At 41.1% G+C, this 12500-nt stretch overlaps 1 protein-coding gene across 12 annotated transcripts in view; it reads right to left on the reverse strand.

The window, feature by feature from the left end:
• Positions 1-12500, reverse strand: part of fgd (faciogenital dysplasia) — a 71211-nt gene that overhangs the window by 33788 nt on the left and 24923 nt on the right. For 5 of the 12 annotated variants that reach the window (XM_079637010.1, XM_079637008.1, XM_079637003.1 and 2 more), the window contains 2 exons: positions 4064-4207; positions 1-288 (listed from right to left, as the gene is read on the reverse strand). The exon at positions 1-288 is cut by the window's left edge and continues 205 nt beyond it. In XM_079637010.1, coding sequence (XP_079493136.1) covers positions 1-288; positions 4064-4143 — 368 coding nt within the window. In that variant the 5' untranslated portion in view covers positions 4144-4207. Of the gene's footprint in view, positions 289-3395; positions 3875-4063; positions 4208-6140; positions 6207-12500 lie in introns of those variants that run through there. The other 7 variants (XM_079637012.1, XM_079637011.1, XM_079637005.1 and 4 more) reach the window with 4 other exon arrangements.

Here is a 12500-nt window from a genome sequence, read left to right on the forward strand (position 1 = left end):
CGGTTCGGGATCTTCCCGTTGGATTCGGGATTCTGCGCCGGCTCCGTTGCCTCGCGATTATCCTCCAATCCACCGCTGGAAAGTGTCTTGTGCTCTTTTTGAAGCCCGTCTGCAATATCGACGTCATTCACAGAGTCCGATTGGAAGGAGTTTACGCCGGACAATCCCAAAAGCTCTGAGAGTTCACTGGGTTTAAACACTAGTCCGTCCGCAGAGACAAAATCCCCAGAATCCTGTGCGGCCGCAGGATCCATGCCGTTCCTTCGCTGGACACCCAGAACCGGAAACCTGGAAAGATGAAGTGACAATAACAATGAATGCAAAAGCAAATGTTTTTAGGAAAAACAAACAATAGCCAATCAGAATCCATCCTGCTTTATGTATTTAAAGAGACAGGCGACAAAACTGCACGTGTTCGTTGTGGGAACGATAATATAGGGTTACACTTTACTTCACAGTGTCCTTGTTACATGTACTTACCAAAGTAATGACAGGCAATTATACATAATTACATGCAGTTAACCTTAAACCAAACCCTATAGTAAGTACATATTAATGAATATTACTCAGTATTTAAATGTATAATTACGGACACCTTAAAATAAAGTGCAACCCTATATTTTAAGGTGCTCTTATTACAGTGTAACTCTACACATAAGTACTGAGTAATATTAATAAACAACAGTCCTTCATATATAATCAGGGTTAGGGTTCGGTTGAGGGTCAGTTGCTTGTTATATTGCAGTATTTACTGTTATTACTATAGTATGTGGATGTAAGATGTGTAACAGGGACACTGTAAAATAAAGTGTTACCTAATACAGTTTTATATTTGATCTTGGGGCCGTATCTTGCACCCAGCGCAATTGACTTTGTACACAACGCATGTATCATTCCTATTCTGCACCCGCGCACAGCGGACTCTTCCCTCCACAGACACACGTCGGTAAATTAGGGAATGAACTTGCGTTCGGGGGGGCGGTTCAGTGTAAAGAGGAGTGTGTTCCGGCGCAAACGTTCCCTGGTGATATTCTGCAGTTCCAGAAAACAACTCCGCCACTGACCAGGAGAAACCCAGTCTAAAGACAGCGGCGCCGCGCGTTAGTCAGATGCTATTTTAAGGACGCGTGCTTGGCCATTATGTAGCGTGTGCACAACACACACACACTTTGATTCTCTAATCTAAACAGACGCAGCAGTTTTCATTTTTGCAAATCATACATTATTACAAGGAAAAATATTAACACACGAGGAAATCATTGTTGTGTCCGTGAAGATGTGAAGAAATAGGCATAAATCTAGATTACACATTTACCCAAATTATTATACGCCTGTTTAACCGAAGCTAATGTGTGTGTTTCTCCCATCATCCTCATACAATGTCACTCCGGTTAGTTACTGTTGGTTAATGCATTTACTAATATAAACTAACAATGAGCAATACATTTTTATATCGGATTTATTCGTCTTAGTTAACGTTATTAATAAAAACTGTTCATTGTTAGCCCATGTCAGATACTTAATAACATAACTTTTGAGATTAATAATGTATTAGTAAATCTTGAAATTAACATTAACTCAGATTAATAAAAGCTTCAGTATTAGTTCATGTTAACTAATATATTTAACTTATGTTAAGAAATATAACCTAACTGTAAAGTGACCAAAAATATGATGTAGGCTACAGATGAAACTGGAAACATTAGAATATGGTGCAAAAGTTCATTTATTTCAGTAATTCAACTTAAAATGTAAAACTAATATATTATATAAACTCATTACATGCAAAGTGAGATATTTCAAGCCTTTATTTGTTATAATTTTGATGATTATGGCTTACAGCTTATGAAAACCTTTTCACAATATTCTAATTTTGAATTTGGGGTTTTCATAAGCTGTAAGCCATAATCATCAAAATTATAACAAATAAAGGCTTGAAATATCTCACTTTGCATGTAATGATAGTATATAATATATTAGTTTCACCTTTTAAGTTGAATTACTGAAATAAATGAACTTTTGCACAATATTCTAATGTTTCCAGTTTCACCTGTAAGTATTTTTTCAATTAAAATGCAAGTAGATTGACTGTGTAAATGAAAATGTATTTATATAAAAGAAGCCACTAAAATGCAAGATAAGGAGGCAAAGATGGCGTTGCACAGTCAAGATAAAGTCATTCCGACAGAAGTGATTAAAGTGAAATGTGAATCATGTTCATATGCTTATGTTCAGCGTTGTGTTTTAACCAGTCAGTTCATGAGCATATGAAGGCATCGACCAATCAGAGGCAATTAGATTCAGAAGAAAACCAGTTTTGTTCAGTGCGTGACTAACTCATAAAACATTTTAGAGAGATAATCAACAATGATTAGTCTAATAATAATAATATTGCAGCCCTGCCCTGTAATGATCCCTTTATAAAGGCATTTACAGTGTCATGCGAGTACACATGCAAACAGCTTCTGTTCATCCTTTAGTGTGTACAGAGGATGTGTTTATTATTAATATATTGTCTACAGTATTCTGACTGATGGAAGTAAGTATCAAGTCAGCTTTATTTCTACACTTTATACAACACAGAAAGAACAGAATCAATGATGAAAACATCAAATATGAGACTGACTCAAACTCTACAAGAACGATAGTGTTATTATTACTCCGGCTAATTCAGTTCAGTGACTGTGTGAAGTCCATCCGCTCTGAAACGTTCAGCTACACACAACAACAGATTCGTCATCAGATCAGATCAGTTCAAAAGCAGACAGAAAACCCAACGGGGAAAAGTTAAACACAGTCTTATATCTACAGCGAGACGCTTCTACACACTTTACTGTATATGTACTTCTGATGCTGGAAAACTCTACGGGTGCGCTCAGGTTACTCAGGTTATAGATGTAACTACACAAATACATGTTTGTTTTTGCATGTTTAATAAGTATTTTATTTAGAATCTTACATTTGACAAAAAAGCTAAAGAAAACGAGATACATTTAGAGGATATCAATGAATATTAAAACATCAACAGAAGCGAAATGCAAGTTTTTAAAAAAAAATAAAAGTACAATATAAAACATGCATGTGTGCATTGCATCAGTTTAAATGTTAGTAGAGAGAAGTAACGCTTATCAATAAGGTTCATAAGTAACATTAGGTTATTAACTAACATGAACTCACCATGAGTAATACACTTGTTACTGTATTTATTAATGTTAGCTAATACAAATACAGCTGTTCATGTTAGTTCACAGTGCATTAACTAATGTTAACAATCTTTGATTTTATTACCGTATTATGTTGAATATTTATGAACTGAGATGAATAAATGCTGTAGAAGTATTGTTCATGTTAACAGTGGTAGTTAACTAATGTATAAGTGACACTAGATCTCGTACCTGGAGTCGCTGCGGATGATCCGGCACACACTCGGCACACGGGTCTCGGGGGGGGGGGGGGCGGGGGACGGGTCGCAGGTGCACAGGCTCAGGGCGCACTGACGGACACACACACAGAGAACACAATCAGATCACACTCCATTCCCATCGCTCCGAATCCAGGAGAGGCGCATGCAAACGAGCAATCGAAAACCAGTTAAGCGTAAAGATAAAGATGGAAAGCCTTCAGCTGTCCGAGAAACTGTCAGCTTCCTGAAGTGAGAACAGGAAGTGGAGATGAGCATGCGAAAAGAGCTGCGGTCACACTGCGAGATACACACACACACACACACACAGCAGAGTCGAGAAGATGAAGTGTGTGCGTGCATGAGCGGATTAAACGCTTCAAATGAGAACTAATTAAAGTGTTTGTAGATGAGTCGCGCGTGTATGTTAGAACTCATGAAATATAATGTTAATGATGCAATTCATAGAGACGAGCTGAATTCAGGAAGCAGAGAGTGTGTTGTCTGCACTTCCTTCCTCTGTCTGTTTTGCACTATATGTGAAAGCCACAGAAAATAGTTCACACACACGTTGCAAACACACGCTTATGCTGAAAACCCAGCAATGGGATGAATAAAAACATTGGACTGCTGGTGTGAACGACTGGAAAACGTGTTTAGTACCGTGTGTTTTCTGTGCTCTGGGCTTCAGGGGCGTGGCTACGGGAAGGGGGCGTGGCCTCTCTTGGAGAAGGGCGGGGCATGGCCTGAGAGGGGGCAGAGTCTTCTTTTTCTGAGGCTGCTCTGCAGATCCACCGGAGTACAAATCTACAAAAAAAAAAAAAACACACAAAGCATTAATGTGTGTGTGATGAGACGCATCTGACCAGAATCGGACGAAGAAAATAGGGCTCTCGATTTTAACCGAATTTCATTTTGAAGCACCGAAATTCCTTCTTAAATCCCACACACACAAAAATGCTGGGTTGTTTCAACCCAAATTTGGATCAAATATGGACAAACCCAGCCGTTGGGTTAAATCAACGTTTTGGTTTGTCCATATTTGACCCAAAATTGGGTTGAAACAACCCAGAATTTTTTAGAGTGCATGAATTGATCTTTCAGTCTATTCGGTTTTCAGTTGATGAATGAACAAAACTTTGTAGCTCCTCCCGTCCAATAAACAGAAATAAGCTTCGCACGCAGTTACTTCTGATATCACACAGTCTCAGCTTTTTATGTTCAAACCGGAGTCAATGATGGAGAGACTCAAGAAGAAGAGACAACATGTAGAAGCAACAGGACATTTCTGAATGGTTAGTTGATGAATTTATGTTTCTTATGTGTATTATCTAGTCATTGATTAGCATATTCTGTCATGATAATCTATAAATCGGGTTCCGGGGGCGGGGTTTATGTAAATTAGGGTTGGTGATGTCACTCACTAACCCGGGAGGAATGTCGTGTAGTTTCTACCAGCCGTTTGTTGTAGTCCTTAAAAAACTATTTCTGTAAAAGCAAATATCTCCCTTTGCTCTGAACTTTGATGTTGTAACTTTGCAGATGTTGTTTATGATCAAACAGAAACATTACACACTAACTACAGTTAGAAAACACAACATTACACACTAACTACAGTTAGAAAACACAACATTACACACTGACTACAGTTAGAAAAGTTAAATCATAATCAATCACCCCTTTAATTAGTCACGATTCCCTGTGACTGCTATTTTGATATTCTGTTCTCTTCCTGTGGTTTAGTTCCCGCTTCCTTGTTTATATTGTCATGTTAGTTTCCATAGATACGCTTGTTTGTTATCTCGTCAATGAATCACCATCTCCTGCATTTAGTCTCGTGTTACTTGTGTGTGTTTGAACCTAATCTTCAGTTCATTTCGTGCTGGTGTTATAGTTCCTAGTGGTTATTAAGTTTATAATTTTTCAGTGTCATGCATATTTGCTGTGGATTATCAAGTCAAGTCAGTACGTGGCAAACACTTTTACAAATGATTGTGAATTATTTGACAGCATGTTGTAGCCCACAGACATCAGACCAGAGGTAGTATGAACTCAGAACATTTCTTTTAAAAAAACACCACAAAAATAAAGGCATATGCGAGACATTTCACAGTCTAATTACCATTCTGCCGTTTCCTCTCATTATATCACACACACACCTTTATATTCTCAACACACTGAACCATCAGCACACACACACTTACATGTCAAACTCTATTTGCATGAACGTTTGCCTCGTCAGTCTTGAAGTCAAATACATGTAGATTAACAAAACATTTCACAGGACTAACCCTAGATCTAGTGCATAACCCCACATGTGATATCAGGAGTTTCTTCTAACGTCCTCAACCTCAAACTGGCATTAAAAAATATTTTCATGATTTATCATCACAACTTTTTATCTTTTGTCAAATCAACTTGGACAACTAATGTGTGAAGATGACACTATTTTGAGTTTCTGTTTATTAAACCATTCTTCTTCATTGTATTAACTAAAATTTTTAATTACAACGAACTCAAAATGTTAAGGCAACAAGGTAACTTGCTTTTTTAAGTTAAACCAACATTTGTTATTACAGTGTAGAGGTCCATCTTTATTGGAGAATATTAACAATTTTAGGAGAAACGTCACAGAAGTTGATGTTTACAAATTGAATCCTTAATATTATTGTGATTATATTATTTCTCACAAGACTCAAAGAAATAAAGTCACAGAAAGAGAGAAAAACATCAGACTTACTTTATGCTCTGGTAGTCCAATATGTTTTTGTCCTGTGTGTGTGTGTGTGCATATTCAGCCTCCTCCCTGTTATGACACACACACACACACACACACACACACACACACACACACACACACAAGACAGGTGAATAAAACGGTCTATCACTGACTGCACCTGATGTTGTTTGCAGTGGAGAACTACACCTGCCAAACCTGCTTCACACATGCGCGTGCGTGTGTGTGTGTGTGTGTGTGTGTGATTGAATGAAAGTGTGTGTGTGTGTGTGTGTGTGTGTGTGTGTGTGTGTGTGTGTGTGTGTGTGTGAGTGAGTGAGTGAGTGAGTGAGTGAGTGTGTGTGTGTGTGATTGAATGAAAGTGTGTGTGTGTGTGTGTGTGTGTGTGTGTGTGTGTGTGTGTGTGTGTGTGTGTGTGTGTGTGTGTGTGTGTGTGTGTGTGTGTGTGTGTGTGTGTGTAATTAGGCAAATTTGACCCTATTCACTTTCTCCAAATGCATGTTCCTGGTTTTATTATGAAGTCATGAATGCATGTTCTTCCAAATACAAGAAGAGGCGATTCGTAATCTTTCAAATAAAAATTCATTTTAAAAAGCCCTGGTTTTCATTGTCAGTTGCTGTCATTAATCCCTCTTATTGTTCACCCGTCTGTCATATAGAGACACCAATCTATTCCTCATATATGTGTTTATTTCACATTGAAGATCCCGCTTCACTGTCAAATACATCATATTATATACCGGTATGTAAAAAGATAAATAATGGGAGAAGCCCAAATAACTGATTTATTTTCTCTTTGAATTAATCATTTATAATAATTGTATTTATTAAAGAAAGTTGAGCTCTGTTTTGTGGCTTATTGAGAGACACTCCTAAATCTAAGCAATAGGTGCACTGATAATTCATGCTCTTCACACACACACACACACACACACACACACACACACACACACACTAGGGTTTCCATATTTTATGGGGATTTCCATAGACAGTAGTTTTTATACTCTACAAACTGTATATTCAAATTCTGTAATTCAAATTCACACACTCACACACACACACACACACGCACACACACACACACACTCTCTCTCTCACTCTCACATACACACTCACTCACTCACTCAGACACACACACACACGCACTCACTCTCTCTCACTCACTCACTCACTCACACACACTCTCTCTCACTCACTCACACAATTTCTTACACACACACTCTCACATTCATTCATTAAATCACACACACACAAACACACACACACACACACTAACAAACATATACACAGACACACACACACACTCACTCACTCACACACTCTCAATCACACTCACACACACACGTCAGGGGGTTTCACATTGCATGACTTTAACATAGGAAGAATCGCAGACAACTCTGTCTGGTCCGCAGACTCAGACGTTTCACAACCAGACACTGAGAACAACTGAACAACTGAGAAATTATCAGGAAATAATGCAAGATCAAGCGGGCAGAGTTCTCGCGCGAGACTGAAATTATTACAAAGTATAGCCCGCAAGAAGCATGAAATGGTCTGTGAGTAGATTTGCAGTGAAAGGAGAACAATAAAGCGGATTCTGCAGGAGTAAAGGGCTTAGTAAAGGAGACGCGGGGAGCAAGGAGTGTTTCTGCAAAGAGAGTTGGGTTTAAATAAATAATTTTTTCGATGTGCTGCTGGGCAAGTAAATGTTTGTGCTTTTTTCTGTTTAATATAATTGTAGATATATTAAAATACTGATATTCTGGTCTATACCTCCTCCCCGAACTTCTCCCTGTCCTTTATCTTGCTCTCTCATTGGCTGTAGGTCATCGCCGATGTCATTTTCAGTCAGAACACTTTCACACAGCAGGATTTTGAATCGCAGACAGGTCCCGATATTTTTCGGCGAGTGAAAATCGCGGCTATAATCGTGCAGTGTGAAGTCGACATAAAGGAGCCATGTCTGACCAGGTGTGTGAGCCAGTCCTGTGTCCATTCAGTGGGAATACTCATCGAGAACGAGGCCATGGAATGGAGCCGCACCCAAACTCTAAAGACTGATGTGAGTGTGCTGAACTCAAACTCTATTGTAAAGATCTAGTAATGTGAAAAGATTAGGACCAAGCCTGTGTTTTAATGCCGGTTTTTCCTCGCTCCCTCGGCTCCACCTGAGACCGCCCTCCTTACGGCTCCACCTTGACTCCTCGCTCCCTCGGCTCCACCTGAGACCGCCCTCCTTACGGCTCCACCTTGACTCCTCGCTCCCTCGGCTCCACCTGAGACCGTCCTCCTTACGGCTCCACCTTGACTCCTCGCTCCCTCTGCTCCACCTGAGACCGTCCTCCTAACGGCTCCACCTTGACTCCTCAGTCCCTCTGCTCCACCTGAGACCGTCCTCCTAACGGCTCCACCTTGACTCCTCGCTCCCTCTGCTCCACCTGAGACCGTCCTCCTAACGGCTCCACCTTGACTCCTCGCTCCCTCTGCTCCACCTGAGACCGTCCTCCTAACGGCTCCACCTTGACTCCTCGCTCCCTCTGCTCCACCTGAGACCGTCCTCCTTACGGCTCCACCTTGACTCCTCAGTCCCTCTGCTCCACCTGAGACCGTCCTCCTAACGGCTCCACCTTGACTCCTCGCTCCCTCGACTCCACCTGAGACCGTCCTCCTAACGGCTCCACTTTGACTCCTCAGTCCCTCTGCTCCACCTGAGTCCGTCGTACTTACAGCTCCACCTTGACTCCTCAGTCCCTCTGCTCCACCTGAGTCCGTCATCCTTACAGCTCCACTTTGACTCCTCAGTCCCTCTGCTCCACCTGAGACCGTCCTCCTAACGGCTCCACCTTGACTCCTCGCTCCCTCGACTCCACCTGAGACCGTCCTCCTAACGGCTCCACCTTGACTCCTCGCTCCCTCGACTCCACCTGACACCGTCCTCCTAACGGCTCCACCTTGACTCCTCAGTCCCTCTGCTCCACCTGAGTCCGTCGTACTTACAGCTCCACCTTGACTCCTCAGTCCCTCTGCTCCACCTGAGTCCGTCGTACTTACAGCTCCACTTTGACACCTCAGTCCCTCTGCTCCACCGGAGTCCGTCGTACTTACAGCTCCACCTTGACTCCTCAGTCCCTCTGCTCCACCTGAGTCCATCCTCCTTACAGCTCCACTTTGACTCCTCACTCCCTCGGCTCCACCTGAGTCCGTCGTACTTACGGCTCCACTTTGACTCCTCGCTCCCTCGGCTCCACCTGAGACCGTCCTCCTTACGGCTCCACCTTGACTCCTCGCTCCCTCGACTCCACCTGAGACCGTCCTCCTTACAGCTCCACTTTGACTCCTCAGTGCCTCTGCTCCACCTGAGTCCGTTGTACTTACGGCTCCACCTTGACTCCTCACTACCTCTGCTCTACCTGAGTCCGTCGTACTTACGGCTCCACCTTGACTCCTCGCTCCCTCGGCTCCACCTGAGACTGTCCTCCTTACGGCTCCACCTTGACTCTTTGCTCCCTCGACTCCACCTGAGACCGTCCTCCTTACGGCTCCACTTTGACTCCTCACTCCCTCTGCTCCACCTGAGTCCGTCGTACTTACGGTTCCACCTTGACTCCTCGCTCCCTCTGCTCCACCTGAGTCCGTTGTACTTACGGCTCCACCTTGACTCCTCGCTCCCTCGGCTCCACCTGAGTCTGTCGTCCTTACGGCTCCACCTTGGTCAGTCGTCTCTCTGTCTTCGCCATAGACTTCAGGGTCTTCAGCTGCGCCTTGTTCCTCCTTTTCTCCAGCTGTACTTTAGTCTTTCTGCACCCTGGTTCCATCTTGTCCGCTCATCACATGGCTCAGTCTTGCCCTCCAGGTCCTTCGGTGTCATCTGGTTTCTTTGGCTCTTCGGTTCTGCCTTGCCCCTCCACCAAGGCTTCTCCCTCCATCGGCTCCACTGTGGGGCACTTATTGTGTTTTTGTTTACTGAGATCCTGAAAAGTGTGTATCTAAGTGTATTTTTGATTAAAGATACCGTTTACAAATAGATTCAGCTTTTTATCTTTTAATTTTTTATATTACTATAATTGTTACCTGCGGTGATATGTGGTGTGTATTTAAGATATGTGTGTGTTTTTTCTGCCCATTCGTTTTGTTTTGTTTGGCGGTGCTGGGATCTTTGTGCCGGTGTAATGCATTGGACAAAAAAAAGTCAGCGTTGTTTTTTTGTTTTTTTCACAGATCGGCCAATGAAGCGTGTAGATCAGCGGCCCATTGGTTCTTTTCTTGATTGACACTGGGCTATTCTGGGCTGGTCCAATCACAAGGAGGCTCTTCAAGTGTCTGATGAGGATAGTGAGGAGGATAAGGAGAGAGATGAGTGAGTGTGGAGAACTGTGGTAAGCAGAACTAGGCTACTTTCAGAACACTTAGGCTATGAGTGTAGGAACCCATTACCCAGTTACGCATTATTTTCACATCTGCATATTTGACGATTATGCATTTTACTAGAATTGTAACGAGACGTGTTTGTAAACCATGTTTTCCTCCAAAATAAAAGCTTGATGCAGTTTCCGTCAAAATAAAAGATCATCTGTTTATCTCTTTCAAGTATAGAAAGGAGTACAAAACTAATTATGAAAGTTTCTTTTATTTTTCAGTGCATTTGTTTTACAACATATGGGTATTACTGTCATGGTATAAATATTATAACTATTATTATGTAGTAATGTAATGTAGACAGAAACTATATCACAACTAAAAGAGTTTTGAGCTTTTCTTTGTTTAATTTGCACACTGAATATGGGTTGGAGCTCTTAATTTTGAACTCTCAAAGTGCACCAGATTGATAAATTTATCATTAAAAACCACAACATTTTCTTAGGGGTGTGTGGGGGGGGGGGGGGGGGGGGGTTCATGAACCCCCGAACGTATACATATATACATATTCAAGGGAGTGCAAAGATCAGGTGTGCTTAGGATCATATGTAGTGGGCCGGTCTGGGCCAAAATGCCAGGGCCGATTTTTTGTCCCAGTCCAGTCCTGCCGATAACGATAATTCTTTATAATTGAAAGCCGATAACCGATATATTTCGCCGATAAATGTAAATTTTTATATAATTTCTGAGAGCCTGATTACAAAAACAAAAGTCTCACCGTTAAATCCACGTCCCAAACACACAATTATAATGTTCTCATGATACTGTTATGTAGCCGATATGACAGACTTGCGCTGCACATGTTACACTGAACTGTATTTTCCTTTTTTCACTAATCATATTTCAAGCAATTCAAAAGCATCATGTTGAACAGTCGCATCTGAAGTGTCTCCGCTGAAGGAAATAATACATTAGTTATCGGCTTTAATATATATCGGACAAATTTTCTTATCGGGCCGATACCGATAACCAGTGATGAGTAAGTTACTCTAAAAAAAGTAATTAATTACTAGTTACTAATTACCTCTTCAACCGTGTAATTAGATTACTCACTGTAAATAGTATTTAATTACTTTTAATTACTAATTACTTTCTAAATCCCATATCAACCTCAACCATCTGAATAATACAAGGATAGACATGAAACTGTTTTAATTATTCCAAATAAATTCTATAAAATTGCATGAATTATCCTTAAACTGACCAAACAATTTAAAGGGAGAAGGTTAAATAATAAACATATACTTTTTAACATCAGACAATAAATTGATGTTAAACCCACTATTGTTTTATATAGAATTGTTCTAGTTAATACCAGTCTGATCTCATGACATTTCATACTTATTTTACAAGGTGGCTAATTCGTACGAGTGAGGTCGATGCATACGAATTGCCGTGAGATCGGATTGATCTATACACAGTATTTAGCTCAATTACATTAGAAGTAACTGTAATTAAATTACAGAAAAATTAAGAGTAATCCTTTACTTTACTTTTTAGAGAAAAAAGTAATTAAAGTACAGTAACTAATTACTTAGTAAATTAGTTACACCCAACACTGCCGATAACTATAAAAAATGTACATATATCGACCGATACCGATATGGTGGCCGATATATCGTGCATCCTTAATAACATTTATGCATTCGGCAGATACTTAGCGACTTGCACTGCATACATTGTTTAAATGCTGTCAGTTGATGCTTTTCCTGGGGATCGAACCAATGACTGTGGCGTTGCGAGTGGCATGATGCACTGTTTGAACTACAGGAATCCAGAAATCGCATAAAGCATGGGTGTTGCACGCTGATACATAAACTGCACACACACACGCATCAGGATGTGGACAGTGAGAGAGGAAGAGGAAAAGGCAGAAGCGCTGCGACTCTCCAGGGAAGAGTGGCTGTACGCCATCATGCACAATATGCCACTCGATAATGAGCAGCT

This window comes from Phoxinus phoxinus, assembly GCF_949152265.1.
Source record: "Phoxinus phoxinus genome assembly, chromosome: 15".
NCBI lineage: Eukaryota > Metazoa > Chordata > Actinopteri > Cypriniformes > Leuciscidae > Phoxinus > Phoxinus phoxinus.